Source organism: Schistocerca gregaria, chromosome 5, assembly GCF_023897955.1.
Source record: "Schistocerca gregaria isolate iqSchGreg1 chromosome 5, iqSchGreg1.2, whole genome shotgun sequence".
In the NCBI taxonomy this organism is placed as follows: Eukaryota; Metazoa; Arthropoda; class Insecta; order Orthoptera; family Acrididae; genus Schistocerca; species Schistocerca gregaria.
The window spans coordinates 166,930,564-166,952,942 of record NC_064924.1 but is presented as its reverse complement, the minus strand read 5'-3'; the positions used below and the strand labels follow the sequence as shown (position 1 = coordinate 166,952,942).

Genomic DNA, 22,379 nt, shown 5'->3' with positions numbered 1-22,379 from the left:
GTAAGCAAGTAACTATCACTAGAAGAGATTTGTTTCACAGTATCGAAGAAGAAAAACTGCTCGTAGCACTTAAGGTATGCATTTTCAACCCTACGTTTCTAGTATCGTGCGCTATTAAATGTATGAGTTTACTCTATTAATTATGATTCACCCTGCATACTAACTTGAGTTAAGTGTTAAGAGTGAGTGGAAACTGAAGTAATGTTAAGTTGTAACTTATCTAATATATTGTGACTACAGCGGAATGGTGGTTGGAGTAAAGTGAGCCATTACCTTCTCTCCACGAACACCGCAGTGTCCGAGGGTCTTCACTTAACGACCGAGAGCAGCGGCGCTTGTGTAGAGCTGTCAGCGCTAACACAGAAGTAACATTGCTTGAAGTAACCGCAGAAATCAATGAGACACATACGACGAACGAATCCGTTAGGACACTGTTGCTAAATCTGGCGTTAATGGGCTGTGGCACCAGACGATCGACGCGAGTGCCATATCGCCTGCAGCGCATCTCCTGGGCTCGGGGTCATATAGGTTGGGAAAACTGTGGCACGGTCAGGTGTGTCCGGATTTAAAATTGGTGACAGCCGAAAAGGTTCGACTGTGAGCCACGGACCGTAGTCGTCAAGAAGCCACTGCGCAAGCTGGTTGTGGGTCCGTAATGGTATGGTCTATTTACATGGAATGGACTGGGCGCTGTGGTCCAACTGAACCGATGACTAAATCGTTATGTTCGGCAACTTTGGTACCATTTGCAGCAGTTCATGGACTTCGTCTTCCCAAGCAACAATGGAATTTTTCTGGATGACAATGCGCCACGTTATTAGGCCACAATTATTCGCGATTGGTTCGACGAAAATTCTGTAGATTTCGAATTATGCTTTCGGAGAAGAGCTTCTGTGAAGTTTGGAAGATAGGAGACGAGGTACTGGCAGAATTGAAGCTGTGAGGACGGATAGTGAGTCGTGCTTGGGTAGGTCAGTCGGTAGAACTCTTGCTCGCGAAAGGCAATGGATTGGAGTTCGAGTCTCGGTCTGGCACACAGTTCTAATCTGCCAGGAAGTTTGGTATCAGCGCACACTCAGTTGTAGAGCGAAAATTTCTTTCTGAAAAAAAAGTTCCTTGTTCCATTTAAAATCAGGCACAAAGTTCTAGGTTATATCTCTGTTATTAATGAAGTTGTGTGAGAGCATTGCTGTTTGTTTCATGGGTCCCTGGTCATTCTTCGCGAAAGTGAGGACACTGCAGATTCCGTTAATGGATCGGAGGTCGTTTAAAGTGAAAAAAATTAAGCACCCATTTTGTATGCTTTCTTTCCTTACGGTTATGTTGTGAAGATTTTTGCAGGTATTATTTTATTATTTCATTATGTCATTTTACTATTAATCGGCAGTCTAGAAACAGAAGAAACATTAAGAAAAATATGATCGGAATTTATAATGTCAATAACTGTTTTTATATGGGGTGATTCTGTGAAGATGTTACAGACTTTCGGCGATGACTCATGAGGTTAAATGTATCAGTTTGAGATAAGGGATCCTGGTCCGGAAACGACCAGTCGAAAGTTATGAACGATAATCGTTCTGGTACCTCTACTGTAAGTTCTTTGCTTTCAGTATTGTTGGATAAGGTAGTATGAACTAAAAGAAGACAAAAATTTCTACTAAACATGGGCTCTTAAGCTAAGCGTTTATAGCCCATGTTTATTAGACAGTTTTTCTTGTTTCGGTCCTTACTGCCTCATCCAAAAATATGGAAAGCAAAGAGCTTGGAATATTTTCCGTCATTTTTCGTAATTGTATGGATTTAATATCACTTCTATCCATGCGATCGTGTCATCACTTCTCGTTCAGAGTTCTAAAAATGTAGTACAGTTACGACCACCTAGGGCAAATGCACTATTTTCCGGTCGGGCGCCATTGTGTAGCACTGTACTCAAATGCATTAAGTCACCTCAAGCCACATACTCTACAGTTGCAGCACGTTTGATCTGTTTTTTGTATAACTGTCAGAGATGTCAGAACTATTTTGTGCTTATAATTTTCCGCTCGGCGGTTTCCGGTATAGGGCCCCTTACGTCAAATTGATACATTTACCGTTCTCCATTCTCCCTGAAAGTTTGTCATATCATCGCGCAGTCACCTTGTAGATTACTTGTCTCAAAATACATCATAAGAATGAGAAGTACAACAAGAAAAAGAGAAGGAAGGATTGAAGGAAGGATTGAAGGAAGGATTGAAGGAAGGATTGAAGGAAGGATTGAAGGAAGGATTGAAGGAAGGATTGAAGGAAGGATTGAAGGAAGGATTGAAGGAAGGATTGAAGGAAGGATTGAAGGAAGGATTGAAGGAAGGATTGAAGGAAGGATTGAAGGAAGGATTGAAGGAAGGAACTGCGTAAGACTACTCTGATAAACTGCCTATTGGCTTCTGTCTCGGGTTCTTCGTCCGACGTTCATCTAATGATTTTTTCTGACATTTCACCAGCACGAGTGGCTGGTATTGTCAAAGCTTCACCCTCAATTGCCGGTGGTGACCTGGAGCCGAGGTCGCGGCCGCAGACCATATGTACCTGGCGCGCCAACGTCCGAGGGCTTCTCCGCGATCATTTCCTGTGCGGTTCTCTTCTTTCTTCCTGCGACGGTCGTTTGCAGCGGAACAGGAAGCTAGGATCCGTTTACCTTAAGGCTTTCCTCTTTCTTGTTGAAGCTGTTCGCGTGTTTTTGTATTTCTACAGCTTCTCTGAACAAGCGCGTGTGGTAGTGCTTCTCTACAGCCAGAACTTCGTGTCAGCGAATTTTATTACGTGGTCGGTCTCAGTGCGTGCTCTGCCACGGCCGATTTCTCCACCTGCCCCAACCTGCAATGTCGCTTCTGCTCTTTGATCCTGGTGTTGATTGATTGTCCAGTCGTTCTTATACGAACTTTTCCGCATGTGCATGGTATACGGTATATTCCCGACATTGCAAGTGGGTCCCTTTTCTCCTTTGATCTTCCTTGTCGGTTTGAAAATCGTCTTTACGCCATGTTTGCGCAATATACGACCGATTCTGACCATCACTCTGGGAATGTATTGCAGAAAGGCCGTACCCGACATGTCTTTTTCTGATTCCTTACTTCACCGAGTGTTTGGCTCTGTTACAGTTCTAACATACAAATTGTTGAGTACAAATTGCTCCTCAGAACAATTTCTAGGTGTTGCATTTCTCGTCTGAGGTGCTGCGGCTCACATACTCATCCTGCTGGCGTTACGAGCATATTGATCACGCCTCTTTTCTGGCTCGGGTGTTGGTTTGATAGTTTGTGCAGGTATCAGTCGGTGAGTGTTTTCTGTGCATGCTGTGTCCCAGGTTGTCGCCATTCCTTGTGACCAGCACATCTATAAATGGCAGTTCTTTGTCTTTTCTACTTCCATGTTGTATGCAGGCTGTTCAAGTGTCTTAGGAAGTCAGCGAGCTGTTCTTCACCATGGCTCCACACAACGAATGAGTCATCGACGTGCCTGTACCACACCTTAGGTTTGCAAGTCCAGTGCCTGTGCTTCGAATTGTTTCATGAAGAAGTTGGCCACCACTGGACTAAGGGGACTATCCATGGCGACGACTTCCAGCTGTTCGTAGAAATTGCCATTCCAGGTGAAATAACTAGTGGTGGGACGTGCAAGGAAGAGCTTTTTGATGTCTTACGGGAAAATGGGACCGATGTGCTCCAGATCGTCACTGAGTGGCACTTTCGTAAACAAAGAAACTTCATCAGAGCTAACCAGGATGTCGTTTGGTGCAAGTTTTAGTTTCTTCAGCTTCTGAATGAAATGTCCTGAGTCCTTTACGTATGTATCGTTCTTCCCCACGTGTGGCTGGAGCAGAGCGGCCAAGTGTTTTGCCAGTTTGTAGCCTGCGGCCGCGAGCTCGGCTCCAGTTCACCACCGGCAACGGAGGGTGGAGCTTTGACAATGCCAGTCACTCGTGCTCGCCAAACGTCAGTAAAATCATTAGATGAACGTCGGCCGAAGACCCAAAGACAGAAGCCAATAGGCAGCTTGTCAGCAAGTGGCCACGAAAGCCCCAACAATTTTGTACTCTGATAATATTGAAGAACTTTTCTTTTCGCCTCATAATGACTGCACACTCATTTGTACGTCGTATGACGGGTCTCTGCGTTGAAGGATGAAGTGAGATCTGACACTCGTAAACTGCTCAAGAAACAATTTTTTGTATTTTCTTCGCCAATTATTAATTAGGAATAACACGTAAACATTGTAACAAAGTTTTGCCAAATCTCATAGCCACTTCCAGATGCACTCTAGAGTCCCACCAGTGCTGTAACCGACTTGTTCGCAGACTGCAGCGCCGGTCAGCGGTGGTCGGCGGCTTCCCTCCAGGCCTCCAGCCGCGAGACCAGGTCCGGCGGCGCCATCGCTTCCAGCCGGAAGATGTCCGCCGCCTCTTCTAGGCACTCCAGCACTTCCGACTCCCCAGTCTGCGAACAACCGCGTGCTGATTCAGACGATAAGTCGCAGGATGAGGTCGGGGGTTGTCTAGACACATCGCCACTTACGACACATTCTAATTGCTTAACAAATTTTAAAGAAAGACTCTGAACGCACTATTTATTGTCAGAGGCAAATCAGATTTTTGCAGAAACTTGACGATTTACCGCCAAGAGCCACTGATAAAATTTTATTTGTTATACAGCCGGTTTTGATTCACCAGCCATCATCAGGTATCATAAAACATTTACAACAATGCCACCAAATAACGTAAAATTCATGATTCGCCACTTATCTATACACATGTAAGTTAAAGTCACCTGGCACTGTTCTGTCTGTACGCTCGGTTTAATGCTGTAAGGATTTTACACGGTTTTCTTTATTAGACGAACAGATTCAAAAGTGATCTTTGTGTATGTAATTTATAAATACTGGGTGATCAAAAAGTCAGTATAAATTTGAAAACTGAATAAATCAAGGAATAATGTAGATAGAGAGGTACAAATTGACACACATGCTTGGAATGACATGGGGTTTTATTAGAACCGAAAAAATACAAAAGTTCAAAAAATGTCCGACAGATGGCGCTTCATCTGATCAGAATAGATATAATTAGCATAATAAAGTAAGACAAAGCAAAGATGATGTTCTTTACAGGAAATGCTCAATATATCCACCATCATTCCTCAACAATAGCTGTAGTCGAGGAAAAACGTTGTGAACAGCACTGTAAAGCATGTCTGGAGTTATGGCGAGGCAATGGCGTCGGATGTTGTCTTTCAGCATCCCTAGAGATGTCGGTCGATCACGATACACTTGCGACTTCAGGTAACCCCAAAGCCAATACTCGCACGGACTGAGGTCTGGGGACCTGGGAGGGCAAGCATGATGAAAGTGACGGCTGAGCACAAGATCACCAAACGACGCGCGCAGGAGATCCTTCACGCGTCTAGCAATATGGGGTGTTTTTTTGGTTGTAATAAAACCTCATGTCATTCCAAGTATATGTGTCAATTTTTACCTCTTATCTATATTATTCCGTGGCTTATTAAGTTTTCAAATTTATACTGACTTTTTGATCACCCGGTATTTTGTGCAAATTGGCTGACGTATAATGAAATATAGCCCACCACCGCTGTGAAAGCGGGGCCATTGCCATCTAGCGATGAACGCCAGGCGTCTTTAGAGCACTGCACGACACAGCTTCAATCAAATTGAGCACCGCGCCTATGATGTACGGACAACAGGTGGAATGTGCTCGGCGCAACATATTAGGTGTCGAAGCGCCTTAACGTATTCAGAAATTATTTGTTTGAAGGAAACACATTGGCATTATCTTGGTACCTTACACATGAAGGAAGGAATAGTATTCACAAAATCCTTGTTGATTAGGCCTACTACAGAAGATTTCGAAAGACTTCTAGAGATGGGTGAGGGGTGCATTTCGAAAAGGTAACAACTTCAAATTGCAAACATATACTTTCTTCAGGTTGACAGCCGCAGCTCCTGCTTTTAATTCACTTCACAAATGGCCGCCCCCGGTAGCTGAGTGGTCAGCGTGACAGTATGTCAATTTTAAGGGCGCGGGTTCGATTCCCGGCTGGGTAGGAGATCATCTCCGCTCAGGGACTGGGTGTTGTCTAATCATCATCATTTCATCCCCATCAACGCGCAGATCGAATGACTTGCACTAGGCGAACGGTCTATCCGACGGGAGGCCCTGTCACACGACATTTACATTTACTTCACAATTTCTTTGAGCAACGGAGAGTGACGCAAAACTTTGATGTATCATAAAAAATATGGCCAATAACAAAACGACAACCGCTTCATCCTAACAATAAGCGACTATAAAATGCGAAAGAATCTAATGTTTTTACCAGATATCTTCTCTGCAACTGCTTGATGTAACAGGGTAAAGAAAGAAAAAACACATTTCCCTAAATATGTGGGTTTTACGTTTTTACGCGAAAAGTAAATCTTTTCCGGGAAACTATTTCAGCAAGGTTCGCCACTCTGCTTCACTTACATCAAGAAAGTTTTTCAGCACTGTAGCATATGACTCAACTTTTAGTTTGCCTTCAATTAAATTTAGATGCAGGCATGTTTCTTCGCCTGGTGGGGTGGAGAAGTCTTCCACCAGGAGTCCGCGACAAAGATTTGCGGCACTAAAAGCATTATTCAACATGGTAGCGTTGCTGTCAGGGCTCCTCCATAGGCAGCGGTCATCCACTGCAGTAGTAGCCTTTGGGCGGCCTCAGCGAGGCATGTCATCGACAGTTCCTGTCTCCATGTATCTCTCCCATGTCCGAACATCACTTTGGTTCACTCCGAGACGCCTAGACACTTCCCTTGTTGAGAGCCCTTCCTAGCACAAAGTAACAATGCGGACGCGATCGAACCGCGGTACTGACCGTCTAGGCATGGTTGAAGTACAGACAACACGAGCCGTGTACCTCTTTCCTTGTGGAATGACAAACTGATCGGCTGTCGGACCCCCGCCATCTAATAGCCGCTGCTCATGCATGGTTGTTTACGTCTTTGCAAGGGGTTTAGTGAAATCTCTGAACAGAGGAAGGGACTGTATCTGTGATACGGTATCCACAGTGAACGGCTGTCTTCAGGAGTTCTGGGAACCAGGGTGATGCAAAACATTTTTTGATGTGTGTACGTGGCGATATTCAGTTATCTAAAGGTGTTCTCTCATTTCTGTTAATAACTCTAGGCAGTGAGCCGTAAACAACATTACCGCTACGCAGACAAATCATCCGACAGCACATATTTAGTGCTATCTGTGTGAAGCCGCGCTGAGGCGCTAGTAGTAATAAATTACATCATCAGTAACAAAAATATGTCGTACTGCTCGCCTTCAGGTTATATTAAGACTTGCTATAGCCGGCAGCTGCGCTCGCATATTAGTAGTTTTGTGAGGGTGAGGAGATACGCTAGTAATTTATAAATATCTGGGTATATAGTGATACAGATATCTGTGTGTATGAATAAATGTTTGTAATGCTGATACGTAGGTACATAATGAATCAATTTTCTGAATATTCAAAACCGTCTTTGATATTATTACACCTACAGTCTACTTCACTGGCGTTGATAATCTAGTGGAGGCAAAATTGTATGGTAAATCTGACCTCTATTCGTGAAAGTAGGCCAAAAACATGGCATTTTGACTCCTGCCTGCACAGCAAATGAAGTCATCTGCAAGCATGCATTATATAGTGTGTTTGAAAACGAATATACGTATTACAAAGTATTATTCTGTCGAAACTATCGATCACTGCGCCTCGGCTCGGCTATTGGAGAAATGAAAACAGTCTATTTTATATTAATAGCCGCTAGATGTCAGTCGTCTTCTGTCTTGCTTGGTAACTGTTGTATGTTTAAAATGGCTACTCCGTAGCAGATATAATTTTGTGTTCTGGAGTTTACGAAGTGTAATTCCGTGATTACAGTACCAAGACGTTTCAGGTTCAAGTACCACATTGATCCTCCGAATGGGTGGAACGTTCGTAGATGGTATCGGCAGTTTCTAGATACAGGATGTGTATGTAAAGGAAGAGTTCTGGCCGCCCTCATGTTCCTGAAGAAAATGTTGCACGAATTCGAACTGCTTTCCAACGTAGTCCTTCAAAATCAACCCGTCGTGCCAGTCGGGAGTTCAGGTTGGCTACAACAACAATTTGACGTGTTTTGAGACGTATGTTGGTTGTGAAGCCGTACAAGTTATAGCTGTTAAAAGCTCTGCGTGCTGATGACAAACGCAAACGTGTGGCATTTTGTAACAAGTTTCTTGGTGCTATTGACAATGACAACACTTTCGCACAACGCATCGTGTTCAGTGATGAAGCGACTTTCCACGTTCGTGGTCAGGTAAACAAACACAATGTTCGAATTTGGGGCCTACGAACCCACATGCAGCCATCGAACATGTACGAAATTCGCCCAAAGTCAATGCGCTTTTGTGCGATATCCCGATCATCTGTTTACGGCCCATTCTTCTTTCATGGAAACACTGTTAACGGTCAACAGTATCTCGCTATGTTACAAAACTGGTTGTTTCCGAGGCTGCACGAAGACAACTTCATTTTTCAACAAGACGGGGCACACCCTCACTGGAGTCGCCAAGTGCGTGAATATCTGAATGAAGTTCTACCTAACCGCTGGATAGGTCGTCAAGGAGCTGGCGACTTAGCATGTCTCAGTTGGGCTCCACGATCAACGAATTTCACACTCTGACTTCTTCCTGTGGGGTTTCGTTAAAAACTACTTTTATGTACCAACTCTCCCACAGAACATGGAATAATTGAAGAACCGGATCCGTACTGCCATAACATCAGTGACGAAGGACATGCTTGCCAGTGTATGGGAGGAATTTGAGTATCTATGTGATGATGTTCGCGTCGCTGATGGAGGACATATTGAACATCTGTAATCTGAAACGTCCCCTTAGAAAAATTATAAATGACTGTGCTTAGACTGACACACAATATTTTTTAGCACAACGCAATCTGACTTTCAATAATCTCTACAAAAGAATGGCCCTGACTAACAATAACCTATACCTTCCCACATCCACCACTGCTGGCGGCTCACCTCCAACTGCGCAACGCTACACGCTGTTAACAGCCAACTGCCCAACACTACAATAGCAAATTCAAACAATGCCACCCAGCCACAGACTGCACACAGCACAGCCAGTGATTTCCATACACAGTGCTATGTGGCGGTGGCGTTACCAATATAAGAACCTAAACAGTCTGCTTACAAATCTTGAGAGGTTCGTAAATGTGTGTGTAAAGTTTAACATTCGTATGTCAAAGTATAACAAATATATACATTCGAAATACCTATGTTCTTTTTCGAACAGCCTGTATTTTCTAATTATATTTAAGGAAGTCGAGTTTATGGGGATTCTTCTGGCTCACCCAGCACTGGGGGTGAGATTTTGTCACCAGAGCAGAATATCCCAAAAATTTCTTCCATTTCAACACATTACAAGGCCTATTCTCCCAAATATGGCTAATCGGCGATTAACGTACTCAGCTAATGGATCGCAATGAAATGGAGCCTCACTAAAAGCCTTCCTCCTTCTGTATGTAAAGGCGCGGCATTTCCTTGTTTGTCGTAGGGCCTATAATGATGCCGTCGTTTTGAGTCTTGAAGCGACTCGGAAGCTGTAGGAGATGTGTGATGCTCAGAATCAAAGATGTGATCGGCTTCTGGCTGTTCCACTCTCTCTAGCTCTCATGGACACATGAGGTCCTGTATCTAAAGTTCGACGTATCCGATTATTCCGAGGTTTGTTGCTACGAGTTAAGCCAGACTTAAGTTTCCAAGGCATATCGTTACACTTAAATATCGTTCTCGGACTGACCGTCATATTTTATTGTTTTATCCCCACAAAAACTCTCCAGCTATGTCAATACGAGTAGCAAGTCAATACCACAAACCTCTCGATCAACAACATTGGATACCCACTGTCACGGAGTCGCCAACCACCCCGCCAGCGTCATCTGCATCCCACTAAAGTATTTAAAAATATTAATGATAATCAGAAAGATAATACAGGTTTCTAAAGTAGCCCATAATCTTTCTCTTGGGTCCAAAGTATCTCCATACCAAATTTGATCGGAATCGATTTGGAGGTACAGTAATTAAAAAAAACATAGCAGATAGTTACTTTCGCATTTAATATTACCGGTATTAGTATGGAAGTACGGATGAAATTCGCTGAGAATTTATAAGCTTTGCATTGATTACATTGAATCATATTACGTAGAATACATAAGCCAATAAAAGCATTGGCACAAGAACGATAAAGTTCAAGACGGAAAGCGTAAATAACTATTACCAAAAATAAATGTTTCTCCCTAGATCGTGTGATTTCAAATCAATAAATATTTTGTACTGCACAATATGTAAATTAGCCTATGTTGGTCTTCATGGCTCAAGCCAACTCTCACCACACTTCATCGAAATCTGTTCAATGATTTAATCGGGAAAGTTAACGCCAGAGTTCCTTGCGTATTTATAACATTAGCGGGGAGCTATGAAATAGTTTGGATAAAATACGTTGAGGATTGTATCAGCACTGTATTCTAGTTGTTAATCGCGGCTTTGCTCGCACATCAGTGAAATGAATTGAAATGAGGACTTGCGTGTCGATGATAAGCGCGCGCGCGCGCGCGCACACACACACACACACACACACACACACACACACACACACACACGTGTAAGTGACGCGTGACTGAGTTGCTAAAATGCAACCTCATGTTATTACCAAGCAACAAACCTAGGAACCAACACAACTGGATACAGATCACAAGTATACACAACATTTATTACCAGATACCCAGAATTAAATTTTTTAACAGAACAACGACTAGCTGATCAGATCTGTGTAATAATCAAAAATAACAGGATACCCCAGTCAGAATTAGAAAACATCAAACAACAAGTACAACAAATACTGGAACAAAATAATGTGCAATTAGAAGAAGAAGAAAATACAGTAATGGACTCAAACATCCCAGAGCAAACAAACAAAGAACAACACACATCAATTAAACAATCAGAGGAAAACGAAATCTTAAGACTGCCACCAGAACAAGTACAAATAGAACACGAAGTGACACACACACACATGTTAGATATAGAAGAAAAATTTCAGCTGACATATATAGAATACAAAGACACAAATACAGACATTAGACCATTCTTGCATAGACCGCCAAATAACCCACAAGTCGAAACAACAATAAAAACTATCAACACAATCATACACAACAAAATAAATGAAAACAACTATGGAAGAGTTACAACTACTGGTTTATATAGGAGCACTCACTATACTAAATATACACACTAGGCAGAGATCAGAACAAACCAACACACAGAAGCAACCCACAAAACCAGCATGGCAACACAGGCTACAGATCAGAATAGAAAAACTGAGAAGAGACATTGGACAGCTAACACAATTTATAAGACATCAAATTTCAGGAAAAAAAACGAAAAAGGTTAGGTAAAATCTCACAACAAGAAGCGATAGAGCAATTAGATGAAAAGAAGCAGAAATTACAAGCATTGGCCGATGGACTTAGAAGATACAAAAAAAAGTGAAAATAGAAGGAAACAAAACCAAACATTCAACACAAACCAAAAGAAATTTTACCAGACAATAGATAACACACACATTAAAATAGACAATCCACCAAACATAACAGACATGGAACACTTCTGGAGCAACATATGGTTAAACCCAGTACAACATAACAGGCATGCACGGTGGATAGAAGCAGAAACAGACACATACAAGATGATACCACATATGCCTGAAGTTATAGTTTTGCAACATGAAGTCACCAAAGCAATTAATTCTACTCACAAATGGAAAGCCCTGGAAAAGATAAAATAGCAAATTTCTGGCTAAAGAAGTTCACCCTAACACATTCACATCTAACTAAATTATTTAACAGTTACATTGCAGACCCATACACATTCCCTGATACACTTACACATGGAATAACTTACGAGGATGTAAAGAGCAACTGATAATACAGGTAGATGCAGAGGTGATATACCAAGCTAAAACTAAACAAATGTCACTACACTATGCATACATTGATTAGCAAAAAGCTTTTGATAGTGTACCCCACTCATGGTTACTACAAATATAGGAAATATACAAAGTAGATCCTAAATTTATACAGTTCCTAAACATAATAATGAAAAATTGGAAAACCACACTTAATATCGAAACAAATTCAAATAATATCACATCACAGCCAATACAGATTAAGAGTGCAATATACCAAGGAGACTCATTAAGTCCTTTCTGGTTCTGCCTTGCTCTGAACCCACTATCCAACATGCTAAATAATACAAAATATGGATACAATATTACTGGAACATACCCACACAAAATCATACATTTGCTATACATGGGTGATCTAAAACTACTGGCAGCAACAAATCAACAACTCAACCAATTACTAAAGATAACAGAAGTATTCAGCAATGATATAAATATGGCATTTGGAACAGAAAAATGTAAGAAAAAGAGCATAGTCCAGGGAAAACACGCTAAACAAGAAGATTACATACTGGATAACCAGAGCGACTGCATAGAAGCGATGGAAAAAACAGATGCCTATAAATATCTAGGATACAGACAAAAAATAGGAATAAATACAAATATTAAAGAAGAACTAAAAGAAAAATATAGACAAAGATTAAGAAAAATGTTGAAAACAGAATTGATAGCAAGAAACAAAACAAAAGCTATAAATATTTATGCTATACCAATATTGACCTACTCATTTGGAGTAGTGAAAAGGAGTAACACAGACCTAGAAGCACTCAATACACTTACACCATCACAATGCCACAAATACAGAATACATCACATACATTCAGCAATAGAAAGATTCACATCAAGCAGAAAGGAAGGAGGAAGGGGATTTATCGACATAAAAAACCTACATTACAGACAGATAGACAATTTAAGAAAATTCTTTCTAGAACGAGCAGAAACTAGCAAAATACACAAACCACTCACTCATCTAAATACATCGGCTACACCACTGCAATTTCATAACCACGTCTACAGCCCTTTAGATCACATAACATCAGCACATGCGAAGAAAGTAAATTGGAAAAAGAAAACACTACATGGCAAGCACTAGTATCATCTAACACAGCCGCAAATCGATCAAGACGCATCCAACACATGGCTAAGAAAAGGCAATATATACAGTGAGACGCAAGGATTCATGATTGCAATACAGGATCAAACAATAAACACCAGATATTACAGCAAGAATATTGTTAAAGATCCCAATACCACAACAGATAAATGCAGAGTTTGCAAACAACAAATAGAAACAGTAGATCACATCACAAGCGGATGTACAATACTAGCAAATACAGAATACCCCAGAAGACATGACAATGTAGCAAAAATAATACAACAACAACTTGCCATACAACATAAACTAATAAAATACGTTCCCACATACAAGTATGCATCACAAAATGTACTGGAGAATGATGAATACAAATTATACTGGAACAGAACCATGTTGTTGTTGTCTTCAGTCCTGAGACTGGTTTGATGCAGCTCTCCATGCTACTCTATCCTGTGCAAGCTGCTTCATCTCCCAGTACCTACTGAAACCTACATCCTTCTGAATCTGCTTAGTGTACTCATCTCTCGGTCTCCCTCTACGATTTTTACCCTCCACGCTGCCCTCCAATGCTAAATTTGTGATCCCTTGATGCCTCAAAACATGTCCTACCAACCGATCCCTTCTTCTAGTCAAATTGTGCCACAAACTTCTCTTCTCCCCAATCCTATTCAATACCTCCTCATTAGTTACGTGATCTATCCACCTTATCTTCAGTATTCTTCTGTAGCACCACATTTCGAAAGCTTCTATTCTCTTCTTGTCCGAACTAGTTATCGTCCATGTTTCACTTCCATACATGGCTACACTCCAAACAAATACTTTCAGAAACATAAATCTATATTCGATGTTAACAAATTTCTCTTCTTCAGAAACGCTTTCCTTGCCATTGCCAGTCTACATTTTATATCCTCTCTACTTCGACCATCATCAGTTATTTTACTTCCTAAATAGCAAAACTCCTTTACTACTTTAAGTGTCTCATTTCCTAATCTAATTCCCTCAGCATCACCCGATTTAATTTGACTACATTCCATTATCCTCGTTTTGCTTTTGTTAATGTTCATCTTATATCCTCCTTTCAAGACACTGTCCATTCCGTTCAACTGCTCTTCCAAGTCCTTTGCCGTCTCTGACAGAATTACAATGTCATCGGCGAACCTCAAAGTTTTTACTTCTTCTCCATGAATTTTAATACCTACTCCGAATTTTTCTTTTGTTTCCTTTACTGCTTGCTCAATATACAGATTGAATAACATCGGGGAGAGGCTACAACCCTGTCTCACTCCTTTCCCAACCACTGCTTCCCTTTCATGCCCCTCGACTCTTATTACTGCTATCTGGTTTCTGTACAAATTATAAATAGCCTTTCGCTCCCTGTATTTTACCCCTGCCACCTTTAGAATTTGAAAAAGAGTATTCCAGTCAACATTGTCAAAAGCTTTCTCTAAGTCTACAAATGCTAGAAATGTAGGTTTGCCTTTTCTTAATCTTTCTTCTAAGATAAGTCGTAAGGTCAGTATTGCCTCACGTGTTCCAACATTTCGACGGAATCCAAACTGATCCTCCCCGAGGTCTGCATCTACCAGTTTTTCCATTCGTCTGTAAAGAATTCGCGTTAGCATTTTGCAGCCGTGGCTTATTAAACTGATAGTTCGGTAATTTTCACATGTGTCAGCACCTGCTTTCTTTGGGATTGGAATTATTATATTCTTCCTGAAGTCTGAGGGTATTTCGCCTGTCTCATACATCTTGCTCACCAGCTGGTAGAGTTTTGTCAGGACTGGTTGTCCCAAGGCCATCAGTAGTTCTAATGGAATGTTGTCTACTCCGGGGGCCCTGTTTCGACTCAGGTCTTTCAGTGCTCTGTCAAACTCTTCACGCAGTATCGTATCTCCCATTTCGTCTTCATCTACATCCTCTTCCATTTCCATAATATTGTCCTCAAGTACATCACCCTTGTATAAACCTTCTATATACTCCTTCCACCTTTCTGCCTTCCCTTCTTTGCTTAGAACTGGGCTGCCATCTGAGCTCTTGATATTCATACACGTGGTTCTCTTCTCTCCAAAGGTCTCTTTAATTTTCCTGTAGGCAGTATCTATCTTACCCCTAGTGAGATAAGCTTCTACATCCTTACATTTGTCCTCTAGCCATCCCTGTTTAGCCATTTTGCACTTCCTGTCGATCTCATTTTTGAGACATTTGTATTCCTTTTTGACTCCTTAATTTACTGCATTTTTATATTTTCCCTTTCATCATTTCAATATTTCTTTTGTTACCCAAGGATTTCTACTAGCCCTCGTCTTTTTACCTACTTTATCCTCTGCTGCCTTCACTACTACATCCCTCAGAGCTACCCATTCTTCTTCTACTGTATTTCTTTTCCCTATTCCTGTCAATTGTTCCCTTATGCTCTCCTTGAAACTCTGTACAACCTCTGGTTCTTTCAGTTTATCCAGGTCCCATCTCCTTAATTTCCCACATTTTTGCCGTTTCTTCAGTTTTAATCTACAGGTCATAACCAATAGATTGTGGTCAGAGTCCACATCTGCCCCTGGAAATGTCTTACAATTTAAAACCTGGTTCCTAAATCTCTGTCTTACCATTATATAATCTATTTGATACCTTTTAGTATCTCCAGGGTTCTTCCACGTATACAACCTTCTTTCATGATTCTTAAACCAAGTGTTAGCTATGATTAAGTTGTGCTCTGTGCAAAATTCTACTAGGCGGCTTCCTCTTTCATTTCTTAGCCCCAATCCTTATTCACCTACTATGTTTCCTTCTCTCCCTTTTCCTACTGCCGAATTCCAGTCACCCATTACTATTAAATTTTCGTCTCCCTTCACTATCTGAACAATTTCTTTTATTTCATCGTACATTTCTTCAATTTCTTCATCATCTGCAGAGCTAGTTGGCATATAAACTTGTACTACTGTAGTAGGTGTGGGCTTCGTATCTATCTTGGCCACAATAATGCGTTCACTATGCTGTTTTTTTAGTAGCTTACCCGCATTCCTATTTTCCTATTCATTATTAAACCTACTCCTGCATTACCCCTATTTGATTTTGTGTTTATAACCCTGTAGTCACCTGACCAGAAGTCTTGTTCCTCCTGCCACCGAACTTCACTAATTCCCACTATATCTAACTTTAACCTATCCATTTCCCTTTTTAAATTTTCTAACCTACCTGCCCGATTAAGGGATCTGACATTCCACGCTCCGATCCGTAGAACGCCAGTTTTCTTTCTCCTGATAGCGACATCCTCCTGAGTAGTCCCCGCCCGGAGATCCGAATGGGGGACTATTTTACCTCCGGAATATTTTACCCGAGAGGATGCCATCATCATTTAATCATACAGTAAAGCTGCATGTCCTCGGGAAAAATTACGGCTGTAGTTTCCCCTTGCTTTCAGCCGTTCGCAGTACCAGCACAGCAGGGCCGTTTTGGTTAATGTTGCAAGGCCAGATCAGTCAATCATCCAGACTGTTGCCCCTGCAACTACTGAAAAGGCTGCTGCCCCTCTTCAGGAACCACACATTTGTCTGGCCTCTCAACAGATACCCCTCCGTTGTTGTTGCACCTACGGTACGGCCATCTGTATCGCTGAGGCACGCAAGCCTCCCCACCAACGGCAAGGTCCATGGTTCATGGTTATAACAGATAAAACATGGTTATAACAGATAAAACAACACCACATAACAAACCTGACATCATACTCACCAATAAAAAGAAGAAATTAACACAACTAATCGAAATATCCATACCCAATACAACAAATATACAAAAGAAAACAGGAGAAAAAATTGAACAATACATCCAGCTGGCTGAGGAAGTCAAGGATATGTGGCATCAGGATAAGGTTGACATTATACCAATTATACTATCAACTACAGGAGTCATACCACACAATATCCAACAGTACATCAATGCAATACAGCTACATCCAAACTTATATATACAACTACAGAAATCCGTAATTATTTATACATGTTCAATTACCCGAAAGTTCCTAAATGCAATATAACATATACCGTACAGTTGAAAGGAAGTCACGCTTGATCAAGGTCCGCGTCACTTTCCATTTTTAACCAGACATAACGTCTGAGACAGGAAAGACAACAACAACAACAACAGGAATGGGGGCCCTCAACCCCTACAACGGCGCGTCCCAATGTCTGATAGGGGAATTCCTGGGTATATACAGGACAGGTGTGAATAAGGCACGGCCAATGCAATACAACGCTTGTGTGGCGATTGCCGGAACTACAAACTATTACACTACCAAAGATGAGACAACTCCTTCAGTTAGTTTGCCAGTTATGGACTTCGAAACAGTGGATACCTTTTTTTTGGATCCCGTAAGAGCATGAGAAATTCCACTGTTTTTCGATGTACAAATTTTAACGGATGATTCCCTCCCGCCAACCCCCCCCCCCCAAAAAAAAATAGGCATTGCGGCAATCAGAGCGTTGATAGCGTGGGGCACGTAACGTGGATAAACCGCCTATGCTCTCTGCGGCAGTGTAGTGTACGCCTTGGTTGTAAGGCATCCCGCTGAACACAGTGTCGTGGTTGCTGCATTGCTTGTCTCCTTGCTTTAACCAAAATATCGCGGATAATGCGAGCAAAACGCAGTGGCTAAATGCTTGGCTTTACTCAACTGCGCTTAAATTTATACAAAGGTAACGAGTTTAGGGAAGAAAACAAAAGCCACAGTTGAGGACAGGCTCTACCCGGCGTGGTGCCAATGCTGAGAGAAGCTGAAGTCTGCTACACAGGAAGGTGTGTGTTGCTTCTAGGCCATTTTTACGACCGTTTGGACGGACGATTTACTGCCCCTGTATTATTCAGCTACGTTTATCATGCATACGATGAGTGACCAATGTAAAATTCTCGTAAAACTTTCACATGCCTGACATGAAATGTGGACCCTAGTTAAAGAATAGGAAACTGCTGTTTATATGTAGAAGATGCCTGTTCTCTTTATTGTTTAATGTTCCCAGAAAAAATGCACGAAACACTTCTTTCGCCAGTTTTATTTTGGCCGCCATGCGTGGCAGCTTAGACGGAAAAACCAAAATTATCCCCAAGGATTAAGTATACAAAGACGTGGTCATCGGTGTGTTATAGCGAACAGTTTGGCGAATTTCCTGGTGAGTTGAAGAAATTTTTAGCGTTTATATTAGGTTGCTGCATAAGTTCTTAGCGTTTTCCCGCAAGTTTAATAAACACTAGTTATACATAACGGAGACTTTAGACATCAATAACGTATTCTCCGTCACTACTTGCAACAGTCTGCCAACTTTTCTATTCAGCGACGGAAGAAATTCGTTGTTTTGAGGCGAAGAACTCGCCGAGTCATGTTCGGGGCTCATTTTCACCACTAAAGGAAGTTTCTTGAGAATTTCTCGCTGGAGATTGGAAAAGCTGAAAATCTGACGCCACAAGATCCAACTGAACTCCTGAATAGTGTTTTCTGTCAGTCTAGTAGAATGCGGGCGGGCGTTATCGTAGACTAGCATCAGATCACCTAGTCAGTTCTCCTGATCGCTGTTCTTGGACTGCGTCTGCATGACGTCTCATTTGTTAACAGTAAATGTCAGCAGTCATGATTACACCTCATGGGAGCAATTCGTAATATACCAGTGTCGCTGTTCCACCAGATGCATATCATCATCTTCTGTGGATGCGCACTGGTCTTTATGGGGGGAGTTGCTACTTTATTTGAGATCAACCATTCCTTTCTTTTTTCTTACGTTAACGAGCCAATTGGTAGCGAGCGAGCAGAGATGCACGTATGGCCGCCCGCTGATTTTGGTGATTTTGGCTTAGAGCATTCCGGACCCTTACACCCGGTTTTTTAATCTCCCTATTGCATCCAAATGTGTCACGATAGTGGAGTGATCACAGTTCGCCACATCTGCCAGTTTTAGAGTACACTGACGTGCATGATTGTGGATTAATGCGTTTAAGCGAGCTTCATCAAACCCTGAAGGTTTTTCTCAACGTGAAGTGTTAGTAATGCCGAAACGATCCTCCTTAAAAAGGGGAAACTATTACTTTTCCGTGCTCTGTCCAATGGCGTTATCCCTATACACGGCGCAAATGTTTCTAGCTCCCTCCGCCACCCCTCTAGGGAATTCAGAATGTGTCAGAAATTTTCCGATTACTCCACCTGGCAATTCATTTTCTAGTGTCCACAGCTCCACTCTTGTCTCCAAATGCCAAGATGAAAACATGTAAACTCGTACAGCAACAGAGAACTAAAAAAATTCAATTTATAAATAAAATCACAGCAGTAGGAAGACCAACACGTAAATCAAAAACGCTAGGAGCTTATGCACGAATCTAGTAGATGCCAAATTCTTTTTGCTGGAAGCTCAAGATGAACCAGAACACCACAAGCTTTCAGAGGTTGTTTCGGTATATCTCTTAAATATTTTACTATGAGGAAACCACTGCATCTGCCTGCTCATTCCGAGTTATTGCATTTCGTTTGGTACCTAGCTCCAATTAGCTTTAAATCTGTGTTGTATCCAGAATTGTGCACAGCAGCGCAAATAGGGAGAGAGGACACTAGCGGGATGTCGAACAGGATTTCAGCCACACAACATGTGTGGAACATTACAGTACTCGCAGACGGAATCTGATAGTCTCACGTTCTTCATCCTTCACGCTCCATCCAGAAATTCGTGGTAGTGACTTTAAAAATCCGCTTCGGTACTTCGAGTGGTGTCTACGAAACTTCAAAATAATCGACGTTTCTATGTAATATGTTATTTACTGATGAAACAACGTTTACGAAACATGGACGAATCAATCTCAGCAGTATGTGCTACAAATCAGTTGAAAATCAACACTGGTTGAGCCAAGTGGATAAACACCGTCCTTCGCGTGTCTACATGTAGCAATTCACTATAATCTGTGCCTCATGCGGCCCGTTCCTAAGATTTGACGCCTGTAGACTCTTGTGTGGGGGAAATTTGCAAGGAGCTGACTACAATGACACACGAACTACACCCGAAGATGCGCGGAAACTTATTACTGCAGCTTGTTCGGACATCTCCGCTGAAATGCTAGCCTGCGCACAGTAGTCGTACCATACCAGACTGGAAGCGTGTATTGCTGCTGTCGCGCTCATTTCGAACACAGCCTGTGTTGATGAATTTTCTTGTTACTGGTCAGAATCAACATAAGTACTTTAAGCAGTTGTGTTGTTCTTTAGTCTGTGCTACCACAGGTATTGTACAAGATTCTGCGTGAGAACTTTTCAGTATACGATATCTCGTGAACGACTCGCACTGGAATCCTGCAACACATACCACTAAAATAAATTATCCTAATTTTAATTTTCTACTGTCAACAGGCGTTGTTCCGTTTAAAAAATTGTATGTTTGCACAAAACTAACACCCTATTAGAACTATTACAATCTGTTGGCTAACAACAAGAGTCCCCAACTACCAGACCATTCTGTCAAAACCGCGCGTCAACACAGTTTTATGTGATTCACCTTGTATACCCTACATAGGGCTGCCTCTGTGAAGGTCTACAGAATTCATTAGTAATTTGCCATCGAATCTGTGGTACAACATGTATCAATAAGAGCTGCCTACTAAGGATAACTTAGGCTTACAAAAGACAGGCATCTTCAAAATCCCTGGCGAACGTACTACACTCCTGGAAATGGAAAAAAGAACACATTGACACAGGTGTGTCAGACCCACCATACTTGCTCCGGACACTGAGACACGGGTGTACAAGCAATGATCACACGCACGGCACAGCGGACACACCAGGAACCGCGGTGTTGGCCGTCGAATGGCGCAAGCTGCGCAACATTTGTGCACCGCCGCCGTCAGTGTCAGCCAGTTTGCCGTGGCATACGGAGCTCCATCGCAGTTTTTAACACTGGTAGCATGCCGCGACAGCGTGGACGTGAACCGTATGTGCAGATGACGGACTTTGAGCGAGGGCGTATAGTGGGCATGCGGGAGGCCGGGTGGACGTACCGCCGAATTGCTCAACACGTGGGGCGTGAGGTCTCCACAGTACATCGATGTTGTCGCCAGTGGTCGGCGGAAGGAGCACGTGCCCGTCGACCTGGGACCGGACCACAGCGACGCACCGATGCACGCCAAGACCGTAGGATCCTACGCAGTGCCGTAGGGGACCGCACCGCCACTTCCCAGCAAATTAGGGACACTGTTGCTCCTGGGGTATCGGCGAGGACCATTCGCAACCGTCTCCATGAAGCTGGGCTACGGTCCCGCACACCGTTAGGCCGTCTTCCGCTCACGCCCCAACATCGTGCAGGCCCGCCTCCAGTGGTGTCGCGACAGGCGTGAATGGAGGGACGAATGGAGACGTGTCGTCCTCAGCGATGAGAGTCGCTTCTGCCTTGGTGCCAATGATGGTCGTATGCGTGTTTGGCGCCGTGCAGGTGAGCGCCACAATGAGGACTGCATACGACCGAGGCACACAGGGCCAACACCCGGCATCATGGTGTGGGGAGCGATCTCCTACACTGGCCGTACACCTCTGGTGATCGTCGAGGGGACACTGAATAGTGCACGGTACATCCAAACCGTCATCGAACCCATCGTTCTACCATTCCTAGACCGGCAAGGGAACTTGCTGTTCCAACAGGAAAATGCACGTCCGCATGTATCCCGTGCCACCCAACGTACTCTAGAAGGTGTAAGTCAACTACCCTGGCCAGCAAGATCTCCGGATCTGTCCCCCATTGAGCATGTTTGGGACTGGATGAAGCGTCGTCTCACGCGGTCTGCACGTCCAGCACGAACGCTGGTCCAACTGAGGCGCCAGGTGGAAATGGCATGGCAAGCCGTTCCACAGGACTACATCCAGCATCTCTACGATCGTCTCCATGAGAGAATAGCAGCCTGCATTGCTGCGAAAGGTGGATATACACTGTACTAGTGCCGACATTGTGCATGCTCTGTTGCCTGTGTTCATGTGCCTGTGGTTCTGTCAGTGTGATCATGTGATGTATCTGACCCCAGGAATGTGTCAATAAAGTTTCCCCTTCCTGGGACAATGAATTCACGGTGTTCTTATTTCAATTTCCAGGAGTGTATATTACACATTTTACGAACAACCAGAGTAGTTTAAGTTCAGTGCGGAACTCCAACGCCACAATAGTCTGGGAACACGCGATCTAGTGT

General features: G+C 42.7%; 1 protein-coding gene across 2 annotated transcripts in view; it reads right to left on the bottom strand.

Annotated features, from left to right (window-relative positions):
* Nucleotides 1-4,181: 4,181 nt before the first annotated feature.
* LOC126273121 (SET domain-containing protein SmydA-8-like) overlaps nucleotides 4,182-22,379 on the bottom strand; it is a 210,216-nt gene continuing 192,018 nt past the window's right edge. For both annotated transcript variants that reach the window (XM_049976575.1, XM_049976576.1), the window contains exon 8: nucleotides 4,182-4,472. In XM_049976575.1, the coding sequence (XP_049832532.1) occupies nucleotides 4,347-4,472 (126 nt within the window). In that variant the 3' untranslated portion in view covers nucleotides 4,182-4,346. The remainder of the gene's footprint in view (nucleotides 4,473-22,379) is intronic.